Here is a 27,463-nt window from a genome sequence, read left to right as displayed (position 1 = left end):
ATATAATATATGTATATATATATATATATTTCTTTCTTTCTTTATATATATATATATATATATACTTTTTTATGTTTACAAACGTATATTTTATTATTTTTTAATTTTTTCTTTTTTCGTCGTAATCGTAAAAGAGATTTTTTTTTTTTAAAAAAAAAATAACATTCATAAAACAACTATTTATAATGAAAAAAAATTTTTTTTGACTAAAAAAAACGACCTTTTTCTGATCTAAAAGGAAAAGATCAACAACAAGGAAAATAAATTAAGGGTTTATTTTAACAAAAAAAAAACAAATAAAACCAAATGCTTTGGATATAGCAGTATATAAAAGGAAAAATATTCTTCATACATAACGCATTGTATTTAGTTATACAATACATTATAAATATAATAATTTCTGTCACTTGATTTGTCATTACACACACAAAAATCCATAAATTGATAAAACAAGAATGTATGAAAATAAGAAATTTTTTTGGCGGTAAGAACTTGAAAAAAAATATGTACAACCCTTGAATTAATATTGTACAAATTTAACTTTGATAAGCCCAAACCAGATTTTTAAGTTTCTTTCAACCTTTCAATGATGATTATTATGATTATAAAAAAAAAAAAAAAAAATTATAATAATGATAATGATGATAATATTTGATTATGAAGAAAGATTTCAAGAGGAGCATTTTAAAAAAAGGAGTTTTAAGTTTTAAGGAGTGAAAGGAGGTAAAAAAGAAGAACCCAGGAATTTGAGAATAATGACATATATAGTTTGTGTTATACAACAGGATCGGATTATTGTAGATCATTATAAAATAAATCGAGAATATAAAGTTTATCAATGGGATGTCCCCCCTTTTAAGATTTAGGGGTTAAGATATAAAATTTTTTGTGTTATATAGATATTAGAACATGTATATAGAATTTTATATGTTTTCTGGTTACACTCATTACAGTAAATAAATATATTTCCTGGTTACAGTAAATATATATATTATTATATATATATTATTTGTGTTCCAACATTCTATCACTTATTAATTTCGTGAAAGGATAATAATCCTTATATATATGTTATTAATATCAAAAATATTTTCCGGTCAAAAAGAGAAAGAAAAAAAAAGAGTGTACAATGTTTATCAAATATAAATAAATAAGCAATGTCATATTGAAGGATTTTTTCGTCATAATTCCGATCTCATTTTTCCACAATTTCCGTTGATAATTTTTGGTAATGTTCATCCATTGTATGTAATTATTTTTAGTATATCAATATTCATTTCAAAATTATTTTTATACAAATCATCAAATTAAATTAAAACAGTAAAAGGAAAAAAAGTCTATAGATAATAGATAATTGAATAACTGATTTTTTTAAAAAAAACAAAATATTTATTATATATTTATAACGGAAAAAAAGAATTTATTTTGACAGGTAATACCAGCCAAAATTATAAATAATTAATGTGGGCCACCAATCACATGATAAGATCTGATGTTAATCAAAAATATCGTTTAATTATTATGATAAGTCATAACTTAATATATTTTCTTTATAAAAATAAATTTCTATTTTTAAATTTATAATATATTCTACCTTCATATTCTTCATATTGTAAATTGATTTTCTTTGTAATATAAATTTGAACCTTTTTTTTTGATTTAAGATCATTTTATGTAAATTATTTATTGTAATTGTAAATATTGTAAATTGTTATAAATTATGCGCAACGTGAAATTTTTAGATTGATAATCTATTTAAAATATTTAAATTGTTAAGCACGAATAAAATTTTAACTACAAAGGATTAATAAAAACTGCAAACGCGAAGCAAAAAAAATTCATTCCTAGTTTCATTTACGGTTTCGTTCGAATAAAACTCATTGTTCAACTTGCAGTAAAGTAAATTTAGAATACAGATCATGACATAATTAAATTACATTTACTAGAATGAATAACAATGATTTTTATTCAAAATTTTTTTTCTTTTGAAATCCAAAATAGTCGAAGATCATCATCCAAAAACGTAATCGAAGTCAAAATAAAATATTGTTGTCATTTTGATTTCGATTGTGCCAATTTTTTTTTAGTTTAATACATTATCTTAATACATTTAGTTAGTCTTAATACACATTTTTATTCCTTAAATGGTGTTGCAAATTTTTCGCGTCAGTTTTTTTTTTTAAAAAAAAAAATTTCTTTTCAGATTAACAAAGGAACAATTATAATTATAATTATTTTATAATTATTATAATTATAATTATCGTTCATTATTATATTGAAACCTTTTAAATAAAAGGAGATAAAGGATAGAAAAGGGAAAGAAAATAAACGGTAATTCCTATTTAAACATATTAGGAATAAATTATTTGATTGACAAATTAACTTAATATATGACATTTGGCGATTATGTATTTAATCTATGTAAACAATTTATTTATTAATAGATTCTCTAAGAGAAGGACTAAGTTAAATAAGGAAAAAAGTAAAAATTAATATATTACGTATTGTATGAATGCACTAAATATATCAAAATTCCGAAATGCGGGGTTTCCTTTTTTTTTTTTTGTAGTCATATTTTAGTATTATTATATTTAAAATATTTATTACCTTTTTTATGAATGATAGTCACTTTTCCAACGAAACTTCTATTTATCACGTGATTGCTGTGAATTTGTTATATAATTATGCCATGTATTTTCCAGATATTCCAGGTATGTATATGCCGGTGGACGGTTTAAAAAATATAAGCATAGTATTTCCATAGTATTCCATGTATTCCATATTATTCCATAGTATTCCATAGTATTAATCGATTAATCGATTAATCGATATTAATTGATACGGGAATTTATGAAATGTTTCAACTTTTTTGATTATTTTAATCGAATAAGAATCGATAGAATCGATAGAATCGATTTTATTGGTTATCAAATAAAAAAATTGAAACTATAGCAGATAGTGCCAATTAATATGTTTAAAATATGAATCATTACCCATTCGGAAGGGATTCATGCCTTATTACCGTATATTGGGAACTATAATGAGAATAATATGTATAATAATCACAAAATCGTGTATATAGTTATAAATATATGGTTACAGTCTGCCCTCGATATAATGAATTCATGATACACACTCTCTAAGTGCACACTCTCTAAGTGCACGTATTATATATCTTTTCTCTAACTGCACCCTCTTACTCAGTCCCAAGTATCATATAAAATTTCCTTCTCTAAATGCACTCCCTCTCTAAATGCACGTTTTTTCAAATTTTCATTATGGTCCCGAATTTTGCTAAACATGTGACATTTAACCAATCACATTTATCGAAATTCTCTCGTTATACCTAATCTATAATCTTTTAATTCTTCGCTGTAAGATTAGGGGGCTATATCAAACTGTGTATTTAGATTTTAGGGTGAAAGATGAAAGATAGTGAAAGATGGGGGATATTTACGCATATTACGCATGGGGAGTATACTTCCGAAATATACGGAGTATACGGTATAGTCTGAATATAAACGGCATATGTACACAATGTGGCAAAAAACTGCGAAAATTGTATGAACATTGTACTACCAAAAATGCAAATATTACTTCAATTTGGCGACTTTTTAGCCATTGATAAGGGCTTAAACATGAACGATACTTCAAAAAGTATTTTTATACCAAATTCTTTTAAAGGTGAAATTTACTCAATTAAGATAATCCTTGCCGTTTCTTTTTTTGTTGGACTAACACATCAAAGAAAAATGTGACCACATGTCAACATGTCAATTTGGTTAATAAAACAACTTAATCATCTTTTTTGTTATATTATTATTTATATAAAATGACCAAAAAGATCATTACAAAATGATATATTATTTTAGTAATTCATTTTAAAATCAATTGTTTATTTAATGAAACAAATTATGATTTTCAAATGGTTTATCGCGATTATCTTTCTCGTAAATTAAAAAATCAGATTGTATATCAATATTATCTATTTAGTAGTAGGCTTAGTAGGCTGATAAATCGGATGAAACCGTTTGAAAAAAAAAACATGGTTCAAAAGAAAATAAAGAAAAATGATAATGATAAAAATGTTTATAAATTATATGTACTGCCTAAATTTGCATTATCTATATATCCTATTAATAGAAACCCTTAATTAATTAATAATTCTCTTTTAAACCTAAACTTTAATGGACGAAACCTTTTTTTTATTCAAATAAAAAAAAATAATAATTAATAATTCTCTTTTTAAACCTAAAAAACCTTCTTATTTGTTTTTTTTTAAAAAAAAATTAATTAATTATAATTGTTATACAATATATAATAAATAGGATTCTTTTGATAAGAGATTCTTTTCGATAACATATAAATAAAAGATACCATATAAATCATATAATGATAAGATTAGATATAATAATTATATCCAATAGTATAATATATATATAAATTATATTTATTATATATTCAGTATTTATTTGTATAAAATGTCGTGTGATTGCTTTGTGGTTAATTCAAGGGTTCAAGGGGTTCATCCTTATCAACCAGGGTATTTTAATATATTTAATATAAAAGGAAAAATTGTTTAAAAATTTATAGTTTCATAATTTGTCATTTATTTGTTTATTGAATAAATGAATTAAATTAATAATTTTATTTATTTTTTTTCATTCTAAAATGTACAGTTTGGGATTCATAAAGTCCGCATGGTTTGTTTAAAAAAAAGTTTGAAAGTCAGATTTAGTACATAGTCCGAGATCTAGACCGTCTAGACCGATCTGGATCTACCAAGTATCACACACACGATCGACCGACATACCCACGCGAAATGCAAAAATATTAAAAAATGTTTTAATAATTTTTTTTTTTAAATACGTTTTTATTTAATTTTAAATCTGTCCAGCTGATCAAAACAATAAACATAAACCAAAAATTCGGTAAAAAAGTACTATTTACATGAAAGAATGAATGAATGAGAGAAAGAAGAATATGAGAGAGAGAAAGAGAGAGAAAAAGTTTTGAAAAAGAATTTGAAATAATTGTTCCTAATATATATGTATATAATCTATATATATATATATATATAAATAAATAAAACTTTTTTTTAATAAGGACAAGGTAAATCAAAAATTTGACATAATTTTATTCTCATGAATTGAAAAGCATGATTCTTAAAAGTATTCTTTTTCGATGCTTCCACAACACATTTTCCACAAAAATTTCTTTCTTTACACCATCCACATTTTATCCAAAATTCATCCCAATATTTATATTTAGTTTTACAAATAACACATGACATAGTACAGAATTCACAGGTATCATTTTGACAATCCTGAAATTGAAATATACCATCATCGTTCGTATCAAAATCTTTTCTTGAAGAAGAATTTAAAATAAGATTGATCTTTAATGGAATTGGTTTATGATTTATTCCAAGATATAAACTATTATTTTGAGTAATATCTTCATCATCATCACATTTTAATTTACGTAAATCTTCAATAACTTTTTTAATAATTAAAGAATGTCTTTTTCCTCCAATACATCTTGTTAAAATAATCTTCTTTAATTCTTTTAAATCAGGGGAATTTCCTGATTTATCTTGATGCCATTTTACCATTGCATTTGTTATTGGTAATATTTTAACTTGTTTACAAGCCAAAATATTTAAAATTTGTAAATTATAAAAATGTTCCAATACAGATACAATCGCTTGTTCAGTTATTTGCGATTGATTAAATGATACTTTTCGAATATATTGATTCATATTATTTGAAACAATATAATTTATTAAATTGTTAAATTGTTGTTGATTAATATTTGAAAGGAGGATAATTTCCGAAAATAAGATAGAATCAGTAAATATTGCATATAATTGACGACACGCGCATCTTAATGATATTGTTGATAAGAAATCTAAATCTTTTTTAATAATGTAAAGAATATCATCAGGAAGTGATGAAAGTGTTGTCAACTTTATATGATTATTATTATTATTATTATTAAATATATAAGTTTTATAAGAGATTGAATTTTCCATTACCATTCCACACATTTTATTTAAAAGAACGAAAGGAAAATATGTAAGATTTGTTAAAAATGACATTTTTTTTTTAAAAAAGGAGGAAGAAAAAAAAAAGGTAATAAAAAATATATATGTATATATATATTTATTTGAAACAATAAAGAAAAAAAAAGAAAAAATATGAGAGTATGTAAATTATTTATAAACTTTTTTTTTTAAAGTAAAAAAAAAAAGAAAAGAAAAAGAAGAATGTCAAAAGATTCAAAAGGTAAGATATTTTGCAGATTATTTTTAAAATTTTTTTTTGTGTTTTTAAAATGAAAAAAAAATCATACTTTATATAGTAATAGATTGTAAAAAGATCTTACAAAAATATCCAATAAAAAAAAATATATATGTAAAAAAAAAACGCAGGGTTCCAGAACCGTACAAACATAGCTGCATCGACTTACCGTTAGGTGAATATCATGTAAACAGTATATATTAAATTTTGCGTCATCAAATTTATCGTTCTAAATATATCCAATAATAGTATTAAACATAAAGGTCTAGAACTTAATATTAAATTTATTGACAAATTTTGATATAAACAAAATCAATCAAGTTTCATCTTTTACTAATTATTTTAAAACTTTATATTGTGTATTCAATAATATTATGTTATTGAATGGTCGTTATTCTAAATAATTGCTTCTAGAAAAAGTTGATTAACTGCACAGATCTTTTATTCTCTCATGTGAAGAAAATAATTCATATGAAAGTGTCTATCAACTATCCTTTATTCCTTTTTATTCTTTTTGATACCAACCGGATGCCCAATCAATGTCAACCAATGTTAACTGGTCAAAAGGTAAAAACCAAAAGGTAATATAAAATAAATTATTAGATAATTAAAATTTATTTGTTCTTTTTACGATCTATTTTAATGTAATTCGGATTAAGCGGGAGTTATTGGACATATGAATGAATGCATGTAACTGCGCACGCGTAAGGATATAACTGGAATGCAACACGTGATACTATGAAATCATACGATATTTACTTTTACTTTGAATTCTAAAATATTACAAGGGAGTTTGTTTTCTAAATCTTAAATATTTGGTTAAGAAACTTCTAATTTAAAGTTTAAATGGTTAGAAAACTTATTTGGTTAGGAAACTTCTTTAAACTTCAAATTCACAAAATTTTACATGGGTATATGACGCATATGACGCAAAAAAAGTTTAATGGTTTTTAACTGATATGTAAAAAAAGTCTAGACCGAATTTTCATTGTAAATAAAAAGTTTTAAAACTATAAAGAAGGACAAATAATAATGCTGCATTAAAAAAAGCTATCCCGCGTGAAAAAAAAAAATATTATTATTTATTTTTTATTTGTTGTTTTATTTTGAAAGAATATCGTGATATTTTTGTGTAAGAAAAATATGTTTATCATAAATTTTCATGTCCAATTACCTTTAATTATGTATCCTTACTGTATTATAATTTTACACTACATGAAAGAATTTACATTGAAAATAGTAAAAAATTATTATTTTTTTTTAAAGTTATGATAATGGATTTTTTTTTTTATATACGACTGAAATTATATTTGTTGATCATTTTCTAAAAAAGTTGAATTTTCTTTGAAATTTTTTAATCTAATTTAAAAATGGAAATTCATTAATGCATTCATAATAATTCCGATTAGTCGTTATAGTTTTTTTACTCTTTTTTTATTTGACGTAAAAAGAATCTTTATTTCGAAAAGAAATAAAGAAAAAAAAAGCGTTGTTACTTTATTACTAATAAAATAAAACAATCAAAAAATTTATGATTGTTTTTATTTGATATGATTTCTTAAATGGGTAAATCATTTATAATTATGGAAAATTCAATAATAAATATTTCTTATAAAAGTATAGATTTATTTCTAAAACCAAAAGTTCATTCAATTTCCCCCTTCACCCCCCTTCCCTCACTCGGTCCCCCCCTCTTTTTTTTTTCTTTACACCGATTTATGTAAGTGCCACTGCGCAGATCGAAACCTATGATGATCTTTACAAAGAACGCGTTTATTGAGATTAGTCATGGTGGTATTTTTTATCTTTTTTTAGCTGGCTTATATCGTACGTAATATGACCTCACGGAAATAAGCAACTTTTAGGGATTTTGCCGTTATGATTTAGGAAATGTTTTGTGAAAATTATTAAAATTGTGAAATTTATTAATTTTCACAATTTTTAAATGTTTTCATTTGAATAATTTTCACAACTTTTGAATATTTCCACAACTTTTGAATATTTTCACAACTTTTGAATATTTTCACAACTTTTGAATAATTTTCACAACTTTTGAATAATTTTCACAACTTGAATAATTTTTACAATTTGAATAATTTTCACAATTTTCCCACAAAGTTTCACCAATGAAAATTGTGATTCAATGCGCGATAAAAAATTTCATGTCTATTGCCCAAATAAGTATCAAAGACCGACGAACATTCATATTCATACGAGTTCAAAGATTATAGGATTATGAAGATTATGGATTTACACCTTATCACTTATCAGTTATCAGTGCCATATTGCACAGCATGTATTACGTAGATTCCATCAATCAATCAATAAAAAAAAATTTTCTTTATATAACAAACAAATATACTCTTTACCCTTGTTTTTAATAAAAATGTCCGATATTAAAGACATTCAAGATATTCGTAATCTTACAAGAACTGTACTAGACTTTCCAATAAAGGTACATATAAAGATATAAAGATATAATTTTAATTATTAAATTATTAAAGATATAATTTTAATTATTATATATATATTATATATAATATTTTTTTTATTTTAATTATTTTGACCCTTTGAATAGGGTATTCCTTTCCTTGATATTTTACCCATTTTTCAAAATCCTAAAGCAGTTGAATTTATCATAAATAATATTGTGGATCATGTTACTTCAACAAAAGAAAAAATCGATGTAGTTGTTGGTATAAAATTATAATCATCCTTTTTCTTTTAATTGATAAAGAATTTCAAATCTAATTATGGTTTGATCCTTTTAGGATTGGAAGCTCGTGGATTTTTATTTGGACCAATATTGGCTTTAAGATTAAATGCTGCTTTTGTCCCTATAAGAAAAAAAGGTAAATTACCTGGAAAAGTTATTGATGTTGAATATCAAAAGGAGTATGGACCGGTACGTATTTTATTTATAATTATATTACCTTGTTATACATAAGATTTATGTAAATTTTTAATATTATTAGGATATTTTTGAGATACAAGAGGATGCAATTAAACAAGATCAAAATGTTATTGTTATAGATGATCTTATGGCAACAGGTAAAGATATTAATAATTTGAACAATTTTATCATTTGATTTTGATTCAATTGTGAATAAATTATGAATTATCAATTGTAGGAGGTACAGCGGTTGCAGCTGGTAAACTTGTTAATAAACTTGGTGGTAAACTTTTGGAATATATTTTCGTGGTTGAATTAACAGTATTTGATGGATATAAAAAATTAGATGCACCTTTATATTCTGTACTTAAATATGATACTTAATGATATTATGGTATAAATTTAGAGATGATATAAATAGATGATATAGATGATAAAATTGATAAAATGCAAGTCGATCGTACTACATAAATTTTTTTTAATTTGAAAAAAAAATATCAATTTTACCTTTTTTTCTTTCATCATTTGACCAACTAAAAACATTGATACAATTTTAATACTTAAATATTTTATTAAAGAAAAAATGTCATCAACAAAAATAACAGCTCGATGGGCATTCAATGTTAGTGAATGGAATCCATCTGATGAAGTAAATAAATTTTTTTTTTCTGAATATGATATTTAACGTAATATAATAAATATAACAAAAAGTACATAAATTTTCACAAAAATTTTATTAAAGCAATATCAACAAATTCTATCTTTTATTCAACCGGAAGAAAAATCTCGAATAAATCGATCTTATTTTATTGAAGATGCAAAACTTTCATTAATTGGTAGATGTTTAATGAGATTATTATTTTGTAAATTATATAAATATGATTGGAATACGATTCAATTTTCTAGAACTGAAAGAAACAAACCCATTTTGGTAAGATGATATATGTATATATATTATAAGGTATAAGGTTGCAATTGGTTAATTTATAATTATATTATATAAAGGTGACCCCTAAAATGAAAGATTCCGATCCTATAATAAATTTTAATATATCACATCACGGAGATTGGGTTGTATTAGTTGCTAGTGAAAATTCTTTGATTGGTGTTGATGTAATGAAAGTTGAATTACCTTCAAATCAAACTTTGGAATATTTTTTTGAAACGCTCAAAGATCGGGTATAAAATAATATATATATATATATATATGTGTATATATAATATTTAATTAATTAATTGTTTTTTCTAATAGTTTTCAGATTATGAATGGTCAACAATAACAAATCAAAATTATACAGAATTCCAACAATTACATCAATTTTATCAATTTTGGTGTTTAAAAGAAAGTTATGTAAAAGCTATTGGATTAGGATTATCTTTGGATTTGAGATCTATCGAATTTCATCTATCAAATGAAGAATCTAGTTTAATAGAAAATCCGCAGGTTTGTTTACTATATATCTCTATTATATCTATTATATCTTTTATACCGTTTATACCTGTTAAGCCTTTTATACCTTTTATACTTTTTATACCTTTTATACCTGTTATACTTTTCATACCTTTTATACCTTTTATAACTTTTATGTCTTTTATACCTTTTATACCTTTTATACCTTTACCTTTTATACCTTTTATGTCCTTTATACCTTTTATATCTTTTATATCTTTTATACCTTTTTATACCTTTTTATACCTTTTTATACCTTTTATACCTTTTTATACCTTTTATACCTTTTATATCTTTTATACCTTTTTATACCTTTTATACCTTTTTATACCTTTTATACCTTTTTATACCTTTTATACCTTTTTATACCTTTTATACCTTTTTATACCTTTTATACCTTTTTATACCTTTTATACCTTTTTATACCTTTTATACCTTTTTATACCTTTTTATACCTTTTATACCTTTTTATACCTTTTATACATTTTATATCTTTTATATCTTTTATATCTTTATCTTTATATCTTTATCTTTATATCTTTTATACCCTTTTAAAATAATATTTTTTTTTTGTAGATAATAAAATCAAAAACACAATTGTTTATTAATAATGAATTACAACCTGAATGGAAATTTGAAGAATCTTATCTTGATGATTTACATTGCGTTGGTATTACTTATAATGTATTAGATCATGAAAATATTATTAATTCTCAAAATTTCGATAAATTTGAAATTGATGAAATATTAAAATATGCAAAAAAATTAAATTGAAAAAAAAAAGTTGGGGATTATTTATAATTTTTTTGATTTAACGATTTATGGCAAATTTTAATGATCATCATCACCATTATAAATTTGTATTAAGGTATATTAAGACTAATTTATCACATACTGAAAAAGTATTAAGTATTTTCAAGTATAAAGTTATTATATTTAATTTACCAAAATAAGTTATAAAATGGGATTGACTAATAGGATTCACGTGCTTGAATGTAATGGAAATATTACATTATTATTACAATAAAAATCATTGGTTGAATCAACACAAAAATTGTATCATCAGCCCCTTTATAAAGGCAAACTTCTCTCTTCTTTTTTCAACTCGTAAAAATTTTAATAGAAGTCCTCTTTTTGTCAATAAAACATTTTATCACAATGACTCATTACTATGAACTTTATCGCAGAAGCAGGTTGGTATTACAAAGAACTTTGTTGTAGAAGAAGGTTAAAACCTGTTTATTTTAAAAGAAACAGGTTTTTCTTTCGTATTTATTGTATTTTTTATTTTTTAAAAAAAAAATCTCTCTCAATCGTTAATGAAAATCATTAAATAATAGTTTTTTAAAAATTTATATGTAAAATATATATATTTAATTTTTAATTATCTTGTTTTTTTCCTTTACTGACAATTATTTTATGTTTTAAACGTAATTTATATAAAAAGTATTGGTGTGGCCTTGACAGATTCTCTTGACGAGTTAATTAAAAATGCCCGAATTTCTCCACAACTAGCGATGAAGGTTCTTTTACAAGTATGTTTTAAAAATTAATATTATGAATCAATATAAGAAATAGGATTTTTTTTTTTTCTTCGTTTCAATTCATTTTATATAAAGTAATTAGATTATATATATATTATATATGGAATTTATGATTTGATCCGTGAATCCGTGAATTATATATATAATATATCTTGATATGATCCTCTTTTTGTTTTTGTTAATTTATTACTTACAAAAATCAAATTTATCAAATTTATATTTCAATTCAATTCAAGTTTGATAAAAGTATAGCGGAATCTCTTGAAAATAAAGTCAAACATAAGGCAACTTTTAAAGTAAGCTTAAAATCTAATTCATTATTTAAATTGATTGATCAAAATTTGTTTCATTAACTTAATTGTTGAAATTTTCAGGCTGGACATCTTCATACTTATCGATTTTGCGATGAAGTATGGACATTCATTATTAAGAATCCTAATTTCAAATTGGAACATGAATCGTTACCTGTTGACAAAATCAAGATTGTAGCATGTAATTCAAAGAAGCCTGGTGAAGCTGAAAACAAAAATTAAAAAGAAATCTATTTTGTTTTCAATTTATTTTCCGCTGCCTTTTTTTTTCTTAGATAATTTTTTTTTTCATTATTTGGTGGGAAATCCTTTTAATAATATATTTGTAAAATGATGATAATTATTAAAAAAAAAAAATATTATTCCAATTGATCTTCAACAAATTAGATAAATATCAAAAATTATTCCAATTGATCTTAACAAATTAGATAATTATTCCAATTGATCTCAACAAATTATTACAAATTTTATTAAAATAATAGATTGCATTATTAATAAAAACCAATTAATTTTGCTTAGTTTCAAAATTATAATTTCCATCTTCCTTTATTTTATTAAAATTTTTTAAAAAAATCAACAAATGTATATTATTATCTATTATTAAAATTTACCTTTATCATAACCACCTTCAGTATAAAAGTTATTTAATCTTTGAACAACCTTTTCAAAAGCTAATAACCATTCTTCATATTGTTGTTTAACTTTTTCTTGATCATCACCCAATTTTTCAAAAAAATCTTTACGATAAGGACAAGCTTTCATTGCCAACTTGATTGATCCAAAAAAAAAAGAAAATTTTTTAATATATGCATATATATGATGTATGCAAAAAAAATAAAAATGATATAACGTACTCCAAATATAGGTCGGACGAGCATGGAATGAAATGGTCTCAAAGTAACACCATAAGCCTCAGTAAAAGAAACCGTAAGTTCTTCATTTTCATCATTAATGGAACGCCTTAATGCTACTGAAGTAAATTCCAATCCTCTATAATTATATGAAATTTATTAAATAATATGAAATTTATGGGTAGGATCGAAAAAAAAAGAGAAATTACTAACCTTTTCAACCACAATAAACCCTCAGTAGCGGTACGTTTCTTTTCACCTTGTTCGTTAATCACCAACTTTTCAAGAGTAGGGCTCTTTGTTGGATCAGCTTCATAGCGGTTCTTAATTTTCTATATAAAAGAATTATGATCAAATTGAACAGATTAAAATCATTAACCCTATTAAAACTATTAAGATTAAAAACCATTAAACCGATTAAAACTATTAAACCGATTAAAATTAAACCGTACCTCAATGTTTCCATTCATATCACTTTGAACGACATTAAATGCTTTCGAACCAAGCAAGTCTAAAAGAAAAAAAAAAGTTTAGAATAAAATTTCTATACATTCTAAGAAAGAAATAAATCTTTTTTTTTCATACCAAACAATTTTACAAGTCCATTGGTTGCTTCAATAAAAGGTATAGTTTCAATACCGTCTTCCGTAATAGGTACATCAGTATAGTTTCTTTGAAGGTTATCAAAATAAGTCATTTTTCTTTTTTTTAAAAAAAATAGGGAGAAACGAATAAATAATAATAAATAAATAAATAAAATTCTAAAAAAAAAAAAATTATGTATATATATTGTACATAAATAAAAACAATGTGTGTGTGTATCTGATATATTAAATTACGATAAATTGCGATAAGAAAGAAAAGAGAAATTTTTTTTTTGAAAAGTCTTATATGCTTAAAAAGAAATTATCTGGGTGTTACCAATTTTTTTAATTCGTAAAATTCGCCGATCATGTGTAGCACGTGCATAAAAACCATATAGTATTTGATTTTCGGGTTATTCTTCGTGAAATCTCAAAAAAAACCCGTAGTTATTCTGTATTTATTAAAGCTAGTTTCGTTATAAGTTAACAACTTTACATTATTAAATAATAGTTATAAAAAGTTATTGTTTAAAAATTGTGTAAATATTATCGTACTTATGACAAAACGACACGAACTAGCAATTACGTTAGTTTCTTGTGGAATAATTGAACCCCGCTTACATTTTCACGAAATTGGTGGTTTATTCCAACGATAAATAGTAATAATGATATAGAAATGATGTATCCTATTCGGATTATTATGAAAACACAAGTAGAAATAAATGAAAAATAATTTATTATTACGTATTTTAGAAAGAACAAATTTGATTTGAACCAACCTGGTTATACTTGTCAATGTGATTCTGATTTCAGTGAAACTGAAGATAATCCAACTAATAACAATTACTTCTTTATATGGACAAATTTTCAATTTCGGGTTCAATGGTTATGAGTTTTGATAAGGAATTAATATTTATTGAATTATTACAAGATATAGAATTCCGCTAGTAGAAGTATGGAATAATAATTGCTAAAATTCACATTATGAAGGTATTTACCTGTGGAAGTTTGGAAAAAAAATTGGAATTTTGGGAAAATTCCAAGGTACACAATTATTTGGATTTGAGCATGCATATACGCGATCTGTCAACCATCTCAATGGAGTAATGAAGAACTAATGAATAGTTTATACGAATATCATCTCAAAAAACGAACTATTTATTGGAATTTATTTAAACAATGGGAGTCTAGTGGAAATATTATTGAAATAAATACAGTCCTTATGGATTTATCCAAAAAATTATCAATTTAGTGATCGTGAAATGCACACCTTTTAATAGTGAAGTATCTCCGGTAATTGTATTTTATTACTGATTTATTTCGTCTTACATTAGAAATTATTACAATTCATATGAAAAACAGCATAAAATTTGGACACGATCTTTATGTGATTTGAATTGAATTTCCTTTTCTTTTTGGGCTTCAATGAGCGTAGATACAGATGATAAAAATGCTTTGAAGAATCTCTTTAATCTAGGCTTTATAATATCCTCAAAATTCGTCATAATTATTCTGGAATTTTTTCGCGAAAAGTTTAACACAAAATCTAAAGGGCCCAGATCGGATACGACGAATTTTGTCCGTTATTGCACATCAATTTTCTTATCAGGAATTACAAAATAGACTTGGAGTAAATATAATATGAATTATTTCTTGTATATTTTTGTGATATATTCTAAATAAATTCGATGATGTTAATTTAGGTTTCACCTACAACTATTAATGCGGCAAGAAAATATGCTACATTCAATGGTCCAGGATGCCGACAGATAAAGAAACCTATAATTATATTGCCACTGACGTGTCAAAATCTTAGCCAATCACCCATTAACCATGTAAAAATAAGTCTTAACCCATCTTTTACTAAAGAAATAGAAGACCAATTTGAAGCCTTTGTTTTCTGACAAAAGCAAATATTAGTTTGAGTTCGTATAAGATTGATTGAAGAACTAATCGTCTAATCCTTTACCTGCTTGAAAAAAAAAGAATCATTATGGAAAAAGATTTTCAATAAAAGAAAGATGGAGGAAAAAAGATGATGAGGACGAGAGATGAAACGATAATGAAAAGAATATAAATAAGTAATAATAGAATTAAATAAATAACTTATAACTTACTAACTAAATAAAATTACAAAATAATTTTTTATTTTAAATAAAGAAACGATGGAAAATGAAAGAGGAATGAAAATAACGATGGGGGATGAAAGAATGAATGAAAAGAACGATAAAGAACCAAAGGATAGTGAAAAGAACAATGGAGGATGAAAGGAAATGTAAAGAACGATAGAGAACGAAAGGATGATGAAAAATTGATGGAGGACGTGGAGGACGAAAAGAATGTAAAGAACAAAAATGGAATAAAAGAATGATGAAAAATGAAAAGGGAATGAAAAGAACGATGAGGAATGAGAGGAACAATGAAAGGCGAAAGGATAATGAAAAGAAACAATAAGGAATGAAAAGGTGATGGGAAAACGATAAAAGATGAATCGAAAAATGAAATAAAAAGGTGAAGCCCAAAACGAAATGAAGAAATGAAATTGAATATGAAAAACTCAACCAAAAAAAGAAAAAAGAAGATGGCTAATTTAAGAAGATAAATTTTTACTTGGACCTTGATGCCAAAATCTAAAGCCATTAAAAGCCGAAAGAATTAAAGAGAGAGTTAACGTTAATTAACAAAAAAAATATGACAATGTTACCCGAAGCTCCAAAAGTCAAGATAAGAAGCATCTACAAAAAAAAGGTAGTTAATGCTGTTTAATAAAAACGACGTTAGAAACTTACCAGAAGTAAGCGTCAAAACTGTAAAAAAATTCGCGTCAAATTAATGATTCTTAAAAAAAAAAAAAATATTCGAATCAAAATATAGCAGATAATGTACTTCTTTGACAAATTATTAAATTGTGATACTTTAAAAAATGTATGAACGGATTCTATATCTGTATTTAGATTTAATATCCAAACTTTTTTTGTTCATATACTGTTAAAAAAAAATTTTTTTTTATTCAATGATAATAAGACGAATTTCATTATAAAGCGTTATAAGATTATAATCATTAAATAAAACAAAGTAATTTATTCACATAAGTTTATACAGATTTAATAATTATTAATTTTATATTAATTATTTAATTATTACTATGCAGCTGGTATAATAACAATTAGTAACGGAATTTTATATTGCATAAAACGGTCCGGTATAACCAATATTATTTATGATCCTAGATGGGTTTTCATCGTTGGTATAATATGTAATTTTATAAATTTTCAATCTCCCATTTCGATTAATCTTGCGACTAATTAGACAAATACAGTAAGAAATAATCTTAATATATCTTTCATGACCATGAGAATCCATATCATTTTCATTCAAGTTTATATCTGCCAAAGATTAAAAATAAACTTTTATTGATACTAGTATAAGTTGCATCTGATTCAGTTCTTATGTACTCTTAGAGATATCAGAATTGGAATTGGTAGTATTAGACTGTCTAGTATCGATAGTAAAATAACAATAAATGAGTAAAATAAAAATCACGTAAACATCTGAGCATCTGAGTCATAGTTAGTAATATTAATTCTGTCGTCAAGAAAATTGATGGTTACCGCTAGCATACTGCAAAGCACTCCCTCTCATTTCCCAAGCTAGGTAATTTTCTTTCAATAATAATCAGCAGATTCCTGCAAAATTCAGCTACACGTAAATAGCCCACTTTAGGTTTGAACTCTCTAGGCCACATCCCCATATGTTGTAGATGACCTTAGCAACCCTCTGAATTTGCCAATTAGACATTTTTTTATTTTGCAATCTCCTAAGCAAGTTATGGAACGGATAACTCAATTGAGTCAGGGAATTCCTTTTGACATAAGAGAATTGCTCTGAGTTATTGAGTGTTTTTTGATTTTGCAAAGTGACTAAGCATTTTGAGGAGCGGATTACTCAATTGAAGTCTGGGAGAAACATCCTAACTTTGTTATTGGTAAAGTCTGTTAGTTCTGGAGGAGGAACTAACTATGTACCTTCTTTACCATTAAATAAAAATTTTAGCACACTTTTCTTTCTCATAAAGGTGTTTTTTTTCTTTTGATCTGTTTAAAAAATTAAGAAAACAGATGAGTTTTTTTTTTAATCTTATCCTGGTGGAGCACACCTGTGCCTTGGCTAGTTCAATTCTAGCCCAAGATCTCACTCGCATTTTAATCTTTTTTTTTCTTTAACAAATTTTTTAGTATTTAGGAGAAAAAACATTGAGGATGTCAAAGAGGATGTCAACATAATCCACAAAATTGACCAATCAACTTTTCTTCCGGTACATTTTGAAGATGTTTATATATTTAGTGGAATTACGTACTTTGTACTAAACCTTCTACTAATTCATCTACACTTTCTCGATTGATTTGAACCAATCAATGATCAAGTATAATTCGCGAATTTACACAAGTAGTTGTATTACTCTGACAGGACGTTTGATAGTTATCTATAATAAAATGTATCTAATTCAATAATAATGTTATTTTATGAGACGTTCGTATTATCAATTCATGATAATTAGATTTTTATAATTGTATCGTATCCGTATAAATAAAAGAAATTAAGTAAAGATGGAATATTTTAATAATTTATTTTAGGATACTTAAATATATATAAAAAGGTCAGAGGCAGCCAAATACAGTACATTTTTCTATTAACTGTACACATTTTTTCAGGGCTGGAATTACATATATAAAAAAAAAATGAAAGTTCAATAATTATTAAAAAAAAAGAAGAAATATTATTATTATTATTATTATTATTATTATTATTTTCATACAAATTATTTAGGATGATATGAAATGTTAAATGTTTTTTATACCTATGATAATTGCGATAATTCACGATCAATTCGTTCGGATTTAAAGCCATTTAGTGGAATTATGTATCTTGTAAGTAATAAAATATATCATTATACATTGTTTAACTCGATAATAAAGCTTAAGAATCTTCAATTACAATCAACTAAGTCCTTGGTCCTAGAACGAATCTTCGTTTACCCTTCTTATGCGTCAAGTATTTTTAAGATATTTAATAAAAGCAACTTTGAACAAGTGAATGTACTAAGGTATCAATAAATTAGGTTCAATTAAATCAATCGAATAAAATCTCGTATGCCTCGTCATGTAAATCGAGGAGAGTACATAGATCTTATCCGACATATATAAATATACACATTTATACATGGCATATTTTGTTGAATGAACTTACAGGACATTTCCCCGAAAATGAGTGATTGGTCCATTTTTCTTTCTTTGATTTTCGTTCTGGACAATTTTGTTTCACTTTCTTTTTTAATTTTTGGTAAAATATCTGATGGAATATATGTTGTTGAGATATCATATCGTATTACAAATCAATTATATCAATATATTAAATATTATGTACTTACTATATTAAACTAAATATTCCCGATACCTTCTCAACAATCACATTTTTATCATTAATAATGTCGAGAAGAAAACGGTTATTGGGAAATTGTCCGTTACTGCAAGACTGATACGGCTTATTGTCATTTTAATAATTGGATGCAGTTAAATTTCAAGATTTTTTTTTTTCCAATAACTAATATTGTCTATTATTCAACCGATTCTTTGAAATATTAAATTGTGACCGTACTTGCAGCTTTAGACCACTATTTTTTTTTGTAGTATGCACTCTCGATAAATGTATTTTTTTTTAAAAAAAAAATATATATATATAAAATTTAAAATTCTCTAAATTAAAATGCCAGAAAATTATAAGCCTCATCTCTAAATCGTAAGTTTATGATGTACATGTTTAATCAACTGAAATATCTATACGATAGACAATGTTTAATCAACCAACGTGAATAAAATTTGACGGAAATACTTGTCTTTATATTATCTATTAATTATTAATATCTAAAATTTCTATTCGTATCTTGAGTTTGTGATCAGGAATCTAGGAATCTTTTGTTTATTTATTTCCCGGTCCTTCCGGTTTGATAACCGGAAATCTCCGTTTCAATAAGCGTTGTTTAAAATATCTCATGGGTTTCTGTACAATAATTTTACTTGTCATTAATAGGTATTAATCTAAGCCATAATTCATATTATTATTGTAACATTTAATGAATATATAATATAAATAATAAATTACTTTTGCGACACAATTGTGATTAAATTATAAAAAAAAAAAACTTTTAGAAAATTTCCAATTTTGATATTTCATTTCATCTTTATCTGATTTCTCTAACTTTATTATTTTTTTTAAATTAATAGAATAAAAGATAAAAAAGATAAAAAAAAAAATCACCTGCTGATGAACAATCTGGTGATACGTTGGAACTAACCATTTATTTCACGAGGAGTAACATCGGAGATTCCTAACAATAACATACTATATACGGATGCATGATGGTCTTTCGGGTTTCCTTCGGAGCATCCATGTGCTATCATCACTAGGGATTTCCTACCTTCCCAAATCCCAATAATATTACATCAATATTTTCATTACAAATTCTATAATACTAGTACTAAAAAGATTCTTTTTTTCTTTGAAAGGTGCATTTTATTTTCTACATTAATTTGTAATATTATAATTTTTCATAAGGTTACGGATAAAGTGTATGCCGGGATAGAGGTCGACCGGGTTCATCCGTTATTGGGCGGGGCCTTGTCCGATGAACGTCACGTACCAATAATTATTTTACAACCTTTCCTTAGTTACTGTATCATGCCCTACGGAACATCCTTCTTACTAGGTTATATACAATAAGATTTTAGTTAAATGTAACTCAAAAAGTTATCGAATTCTTGGCCGTTACACGAATTAACAAACCTTTTCGGAGAATAATGAACCTGCGAGTTAAACGACCCCGTAAAATTAAATACAGCGACTATTACGTAATTGTTTATACGGACATGGCATATATATGATGTAAGATGTATTACTTTTAATCATGATTTAATTTATCCATATTTATGCAAATCTCGCTTAAAAGTGCATTATAGTCAATTTTGGTACAATAATCAGCTGATGACCAATCGATAAAAAATTTATCGGTAAAATAAATTAGCGTTTTAAAAGATTTCCGTCATAGTAAACAATAGACCGGTTTAATTAATGGGAGAATTATTTTCCCTAAGTACCCGATATATAAACCAACCATTAATAATATTTTAAAAAAATTTTTTTTTCTCAAAGAAAGTAACCGGTATTGTCACTCAATTTATGTATTAGTAATTCCAATTCTTTTTTTAGTATTAGCACAACGCGATAAAAAAACCCTTTTTTTTTTTAAAGTTATAAACTGAACCTATATAAGGTGAATTTCAACAAACTTTTACCGTTTTTTTTTTTTTACATCTTATTTAGGTTAGAAGTTTTTCGTTGGTTTAAAATTTTGTACTCATACATATATATATACAGTATATATATATAATTTTTTTTATTTTTTTCTTCTTTTTTGGCTCATTATTTTCCATTATTTCCATAAGTTGAAATTCATTATTTTATTACTATATTTTTTTTATCCCCCCCTTAATGATTATTTAATCAAAAGTAAATAAATAAAATGTAATATATATAAATTTTTTTTTTCTTATTTCCTTTTTTATTAATTACTAATACTTTAATCAGGAGACTCGTACAAAATATTATAATAGTCCTTCTTTGGAATTTTCCTTATTCATTGAAAATTATAAATAATAAAAATGATTTTTTGAAAATTTCCTATTGTACTTTATATTTATGTTTAATACATACAGGAATATGCATAAAAATTTTTTATTTTTTTTTTCTTAGTTCGACGCGTTTATCGATTACAAACTGATATGCAAGTTATTTCCCTTATTTTCCTTGTTTAAAATGTTAACAGCTTCATTCAAAAAGAATTTAAGGTTAATAATAAAAATTATGGTAACTTAATTTGGTAAGTTAAAGGGCAATTTATCGAAAAATTTGATGGAATTTCGTGTAATATATTGGTAAGTTTTTTTTGATAAGCGTGTGAACGCAAATTAAAATCAATCATTCATCATTGTACATCATCCAATCACAGTTTGGTTTAAGAAATCGCTTTAGAAATCATGCATGAATCTTGAAAATCTCAATCAAACTTCTAATATACAAATGGAAATTTTCCGTGAAACTTTGTTGTAAGTTTAAAATAAAATAAAAAAAAATCATTATTATTTACAAACAAAAAAAAAAAAAAAAATTCATCATTTTTTTTTATATATATATATATATATAAAAAACAAATATATATAAATTGTGATGAAATTTTCAACAAAGGGCATTGTTTATTTTTCCTATTAATATCCCCCAACTGGTCGAGTTTTTTTTTTATAGTATATATATATAATATACACACATAATATATATATGTATATGTATAAATGTGTATAAAAGAATAATTTTTTTATCATATAATTTTTTTTTACAATCTTTTTTTTTTTTTTTTCTTTTGTAATTTTTTTTCCCCCTTTTTTCCTTTTTTTTTTTTTAATATAATAAATGTCGACGGAACTCTTGGTAACATTATCAAAAGATTTTATGTGGCTGTTGAATTTTCCAGATGATTATGATATATTAATAAGAGTTGGAGAAGAACCCAATGCTCAAACATTTAAAGCACATTCCATCGTACTTCGTGCAAGGTCAACTTATTTTCGTTATGCTTTATCAGCAGAATGGGCTACGATGGAAAATAATATATATTACTTTACAAAACCAAATATCGCTCCTGAAAGCTTTGAGATTATATTAAAGTAATTTGCTTTTTTTCTAAAAAAAAAAAAAAGAAATCTCTTAAAAGAAAAAGGTTATTAATCTTTTTTTTTTTTTTTTTACCATAGTTATATTTATGGTGGTACAGTCTCGTTGGAGAAATTTGATGGAGGAAAAATCTTGGAGCTTCTAGTAGCTACCGATGAGCTGTGCTTGAACGAGCTTCTGGAATATGTTCAAGATTATTTTATTATAAAGGAAAATGATTGGTTACATGAAAATTTTAATGAATATTGTCATCTTATATTTCAACATGATAATTTTCAAAAACTTCAAGAACATTGCATAAAAATGGTTTCAGATGATCCACAAAAATTTCGTAGACATGGAAGATTTATGCAATGGCCTGATAATTTAGTAATTGGAATATTAAAAAGGGATGACCTTCATCTTGAAGAGATTGATGTTTGGAATATTTTAATTAAATGGGGAACAGCTCAAATTAAATTACCTTTTAATAATCCAAATGATTGGACTTCAGATGATTTCTCCAAATTAGCTTTAAAATTAAAAGATTGTATACCATATATAAGATTTTATCATATATCAGGTGCAGATTTTTTTAATCATGTTAGACCTTTTAAAATTTTACTTCCAAAAGATTTATATAATGAACTTTTAAATTATCATCAATTTAAAATTGATAAACCTCAATTTACTACTATACTCTCACCTCGTGGAATTGTACTTGATTCAAAATTATTTGGTACTAGACATGCAGCTTTAATCGCAAGTTGGATTGATCGTCAAGAAAATTTTAATCCTGTTACATGTCATTTGGTTCCTTATCAATTTAATCTTTTATTAAGAGGTTCAAGAGATAATTTTAAATGTTCAACTTTTCATAGACTTTGTGATAATCAAGGTCCTGCTCTTATAGTATTAAAAGTTAAAGGTACAGGAGAATTATTAGGTGGTTATAATCCAAATGGTTGGAATTCAACAGGTGATTGGATTGAAAGTACAGAAAGTTTTATATTTTCTTTAGGTGATGGTAAAGATCCTAATCATTCAATTTTAAGTCGTATTAAATATTCTAATTTTAAATGTGCTATCGATGATTCTCCTTGTATTGGTCCATGTTTTGGAACTTCTGATTTGGCTATGGTAGAATCTTCTAGAGTTGCAAATGGTAAATTTATTTATGATCTTCCTTGGAGTTGTATTCAAAATTGTTATGAAAGAACTATAACTTCAACTACAAATTTCGCCATTGAAGATTATGAAGTTTTTAAATTAATACAAAAAACTCCTCGTACCACATAATTATTCGTAATGTTGGGGGAAAAATAAAATACCGTAATGTTGGGGAAAAAAACAATAATTAATTGAAAACAAATTATTACGAATTATTATTATTATTATTATTATTATATATATATATATATATATATATATATTTTTACAATTTGTATACAAATTGTCAACATTATATACATATAACTTTTTCATCACATTCCTTTTTTTTTCTAAATATATACTATTTCATGCCTTATTTTAGATAACAATTTTAAAAAAAATTGAGATTGATTTGTTTGACATTTTTTTCCCTTCCCTTTCTTCGACTTGTATTTTCTTACCATTATAATCACCATTATTACAAAAAAAGAATTTTATTTTTATTATTATTATTATTATTATTAGTGTAAAACATTTCAAAGATCGGTAATTAATAATGATAATAATGATGTAACCAAAACAACTATAATTAGTTTATTAGTTTATATAAACACAAAACACTTCGTATACAATTTGGCGCAGCAAACATGAAAAAAAAAAATGAAAAAAAAATGAAAAAAAAGAAAAAAGAAAAAGAAAAAAAATTTGATATATTAAAAAAAAAAAAAAAAAAATTAATTACAAATCAAACAAGGAAAAAAAAGAGAGAAAAAAAAAAGAAAAGAAAAGAAAAAAGTAAAAGAAAAGAAATAAAAAAAGTCTTAGTCACTTTTTTTTTTGTCATTCATTCATTTCATTATTATTTCGTTATTAATTTTTTTTACATTCATTTACACTCATTATATTCATTACATTCATTGGAAGTAAATAAAATGAACATCGTTTTACAAATATATTTTTATTTACATATTTTTTTTTACGTTTATTATACATACAAATAAAATAAAAAAAAATTTTTTTTTTTTATAAATAATAATAAAATAAAATAAAAATACGGAGAAAATTTCGGGGATATTGAAATTTCATTATTAATTTATAATTTATATAATACATGTTTCATATTAAAAATTGGTAATGGTTATACGATTAAGCCGATGCCGATTCCCGAAATAGAATTTTCGTGGAATCGACCAATCACGTGTCATTGTTAAATTAGAAATATTAATAAATTTTTTTTTTTTTTGCTATCTAATTCTTATTTATATATATTATATATTATATATATCCACGGAAAAAATTATAGTTGGACATCTTTATTTTTTAAGATAAAAATAAGATTTCGTAAATCGGGAACACGCCGAATATTTGCCCAATAAAATTAGTATTTTAAAATTATTAAATAAGACGCTACCGATTACTTTATAATTTAGATGTAAAATATTTTAATAATATCAATGTTTTCCTTATAATACGCAACGCATGGGGTTTGTCTAAGAGAAATTCTTATCAAGAAAAAAAAAGAAAAAAAAAATTCTATGAAAAGAAAAAATTCATGAAAATGTGAGAAAAAAAAGATAAAAATATAAAAATTTTATCCGTTCTTTTATTATATGATAAGAATAAAATTAAAAATTTTGAGAAACAGTTAAAATTGATTAACCGAAAATTTTCATGTAAATCTATCCTACTTTAGTGATGAACTTATGAAAATATTTATAAATTTATAAAACTTTTTCTAAAATAAGTTTCTTTCTCCATAAAATTATGATGAATTATCGGGTTAATCGTTATAATCAGAACTTCTTTTTTCATCTTTTTATGTCCTTATCGAGAAGTTCATTCATTAAAAATGCAAACCAATTAAGATAAACCAATTATGATGAAGTTAAGAGATGAATTCGGAGATTAGAAAAAAAAGATAATTTAAAAAATTCGGCTATTTGGTATTTGTCTTTTAATGATGTAAATTACCACCTTTTTTAATCTTTTATTTTTTTTACTTTAATTATATTTATTATATTTGATTTTATGATTTGTGAAATTCACGCTCTCCAATTATCCAATTATAAAAATGGTAAACATTCTAAAAAAATTAAGGTTCATGGTTCATTCTTTCACTAGAGTTACAAAAGTTAAATATTTTGATGATCTATTGACTTTGAATTCTTAGATTACGTATATTTACAAAATATATTTACAAAATATATATTGTACATATATTCAAATTGATTTATTTCAAAAATAATTAATGGAAAAAAAGAACTTTCTTATTATTTCGAATATAACGTGTAAATACGTAAATAATAAATATAATTATTAATAATTATCCAAATATATTTCAATTCTCTACACGAGGCCACGGGGAATTGGGAAATCCTATGGGATAATTATTTCCCGACATGAATTGTGGAATGTGAACAAAATATAATTATTATGAATTTTTAATTTTTATTGTTGAAATTTTTGTTATAATTGAATTAATTGTAACAATTAATCAAACAATAATCATAAAAGTTTACCTTATAATCACATAGATCAGGAAAAAGGTGATATAATTATAGGTCATCACAATCTGATATTATGAACATATAATATAAATTGTCATCACAGTCTGATATTATGAACATATAATATAAATTGTCATCACAGTCAACTTATCCTTGTCTTTGCTTATGTTTCTTATTCTTTTTACAAAGTACAAAAATTCTACCCCGTCTTTTTACGGTATAACAACCATCACAAAATTTCTTTACCGAAGATCTTACTTTCATTCCACGAATAAAATTAAATGAATTAAATAATAATAAAGGTTGTGACATTGTGAAAGAAACTCGAGAAGGTAAAAATGTTGTACGAGAAATTTGAGTTAAGAGCGACATTATGAATAGAATTTGTGAGATTATGAAATTGTGAGATCGTGAGATTGTGAAATTGTGAGATCGTGAGATTGTGAAATTGTGAGATCGGGAGATCGTGAGATTTGAGATGTGAAATTTTGAAATTGTAGAAATTGTGAACTAAAAACAGAAAATAAAATAACTTTAGAACAATTTTTTTTGTTAAAAAATAAATTTTTTATTTATTAAAAAAATATTCTAAACACTTTAAATAGACTCTCACTCTAGAAAAAGATTTGATTATCTAAAAATAAATTTTTTAGAAAAGATTTTCTTTTTTCCGAAATAAAATCTTTAGAAAATCTATTACAAATATGAAAGATTACTTGTTTGAAAATAAAACAATAAATATAATAAATAAATAATAAAGAGTTTTAAATTTTTATATTATTGTTATTATTTTAACTTACCAAAAAATTATATCAAACTTTTACTATAGGGTAAGAGAAAGAGACAATGAAGGAAAAAAAAAAAAAAGAATTGGATTAAAACAATTATAGGTTCTAATGTTACACAAGATTGCCGATACAAGAATGGTACCACCTCAAATTCGAAAAAAAAAAAATCGTGACCAATTAAAATTAATTAAAAATTAAAATAATTTGAATGAACCAAATAGTTAATAGATTTTGTGATCAAAATGGTCTGACTAACTTTATTTATATTGGTTAAGAATTTTATCAATTTAAATTTTCTGTTAAATTTTTTGATATAAATTT

At 24.3% G+C, this 27,463-nt stretch overlaps 8 protein-coding genes across 8 annotated transcripts; 5 read left to right on the top strand and 3 right to left on the bottom strand.

Annotated features, from left to right (window-relative positions):
• Window positions 1–5,098: 5,098 nt before the first annotated feature.
• OCT59_016694 (uncharacterized protein) lies at window positions 5,099–6,049 on the bottom strand (the record flags this gene model as incomplete). Its single annotated transcript, XM_025315158.2, has 1 exon — window positions 5,099–6,049. One exon carries the CDS (start codon window positions 6,047–6,049, stop codon window positions 5,099–5,101), a length of 951 nt encoding a protein of 316 aa, XP_025183513.2.
• Window positions 6,050–8,688: 2,639 nt separating this feature from the next.
• Window positions 8,689–9,579, top strand: OCT59_016693 (uncharacterized protein; the record flags this gene model as incomplete). Its single annotated transcript, XM_025315157.2, has 5 exons — window positions 8,689–8,757; window positions 8,881–8,998; window positions 9,074–9,207; window positions 9,278–9,353; window positions 9,434–9,579. The coding sequence occupies 5 exons, from the start codon at window positions 8,689–8,691 to the stop codon at window positions 9,577–9,579; spliced, it is 543 nt and encodes a 180-aa protein (XP_025183512.1).
• A 199-nt stretch (window positions 9,580–9,778) lies between these two features.
• Window positions 9,779–11,419, top strand: OCT59_016692 (uncharacterized protein; the record flags this gene model as incomplete). The annotated part of the gene is made up of 5 exons (XM_025334209.2): window positions 9,779–9,844; window positions 9,938–10,126; window positions 10,201–10,374; window positions 10,448–10,639; window positions 11,222–11,419. 5 exons carry the CDS (start codon window positions 9,779–9,781, stop codon window positions 11,417–11,419), a joined length of 819 nt encoding a protein of 272 aa, XP_025183511.1.
• Window positions 11,420–11,727: 308 nt separating this feature from the next.
• On the top strand, window positions 11,728–13,120 carry OCT59_016691 (Transcription initiation factor IIA small chain (TFIIA 13.5 kDa subunit)). Its single transcript, XM_025315156.2, has 4 exons — window positions 11,728–11,838; window positions 12,093–12,180; window positions 12,426–12,485; window positions 12,564–13,120. Exons 1-4 carry the CDS (start codon window positions 11,804–11,806, stop codon window positions 12,720–12,722), a joined length of 342 nt encoding a protein of 113 aa, XP_025183510.1. The 5' UTR covers window positions 11,728–11,803; the 3' UTR covers window positions 12,723–13,120.
• On the bottom strand, window positions 12,942–14,203 carry OCT59_016690 (uncharacterized protein). Its single transcript, XM_025315155.2, has 5 exons — window positions 13,937–14,203; window positions 13,804–13,862; window positions 13,565–13,683; window positions 13,355–13,490; window positions 12,942–13,268 (listed from the first exon to the last, which is right to left on the bottom strand). Exons 1-5 carry the CDS (start codon window positions 14,046–14,048, stop codon window positions 13,101–13,103), a joined length of 594 nt encoding a protein of 197 aa, XP_025183509.1. The 5' UTR covers window positions 14,049–14,203; the 3' UTR covers window positions 12,942–13,100.
• A 1,157-nt stretch (window positions 14,204–15,360) lies between these two features.
• Window positions 15,361–15,839, top strand: OCT59_016689 (uncharacterized protein; the record flags this gene model as incomplete). The annotated part of the gene is made up of 3 exons (XM_066145850.1): window positions 15,361–15,366; window positions 15,488–15,565; window positions 15,639–15,839. The coding sequence occupies 3 exons, from the start codon at window positions 15,361–15,363 to the stop codon at window positions 15,837–15,839; spliced, it is 285 nt and encodes a 94-aa protein (XP_066003589.1).
• Window positions 15,840–22,455: 6,616 nt separating this feature from the next.
• Window positions 22,456–23,994, top strand: OCT59_016688 (uncharacterized protein; the record flags this gene model as incomplete). Its single annotated transcript, XM_066145849.1, has 2 exons — window positions 22,456–22,709; window positions 22,797–23,994. The coding sequence occupies 2 exons, from the start codon at window positions 22,456–22,458 to the stop codon at window positions 23,992–23,994; spliced, it is 1,452 nt and encodes a 483-aa protein (XP_066003588.1).
• Window positions 23,995–26,117: 2,123 nt separating this feature from the next.
• OCT59_016687 (uncharacterized protein) lies at window positions 26,118–26,726 on the bottom strand (the record flags this gene model as incomplete). Its single annotated transcript, XM_066145848.1, has 3 exons — window positions 26,118–26,223; window positions 26,367–26,419; window positions 26,601–26,726. 3 exons carry the CDS (start codon window positions 26,724–26,726, stop codon window positions 26,118–26,120), a joined length of 285 nt encoding a protein of 94 aa, XP_066003587.1.
• Window positions 26,727–27,463: the final 737 nt, after the last annotated feature.

Source organism: Rhizophagus irregularis, chromosome 25, assembly GCF_026210795.1.
Source record: "Rhizophagus irregularis chromosome 25, complete sequence".
Classification (NCBI taxonomy): Eukaryota; Fungi; Glomeromycota; class Glomeromycetes; order Glomerales; family Glomeraceae; genus Rhizophagus; species Rhizophagus irregularis.
The sequence above is the reverse complement of the archived record's forward strand: the minus strand, read 5'-3'. Positions and strand labels throughout refer to the sequence as shown.

Coding starts and splice junctions, on each gene's coding strand:
- OCT59_016691 (XM_025315156.2), top strand. CDS start 11,804: ATGACTCATTACTATGAACTTTATCGCAGAAGCAG. Junction 12,181..12,425: donor CGATGAAGGTTCTTTTACAA/GTATGTTTTAAA, acceptor ATTCAATTCAAG/TTTGATAAAAGTATAGCGGA. Junction 12,486..12,563: donor AACATAAGGCAACTTTTAAA/GTAAGCTTAAAA, acceptor TGAAATTTTCAG/GCTGGACATCTTCATACTTA.
- OCT59_016690 (XM_025315155.2), bottom strand. CDS start 14,048: ATGACTTATTTTGATAACCTTCAAAGAAACTATACTGATGTACCTATT. Junction 13,684..13,803: donor ATATGAATGGAAACATTGAG/GTACGGTTTAAT, acceptor TCTTTTATATAG/AAAATTAAGAACCGCTATGA. Junction 13,491..13,564: donor GGTTTATTGTGGTTGAAAAG/GTTAGTAATTTC, acceptor ATATAATTATAG/AGGATTGGAATTTACTTCAG.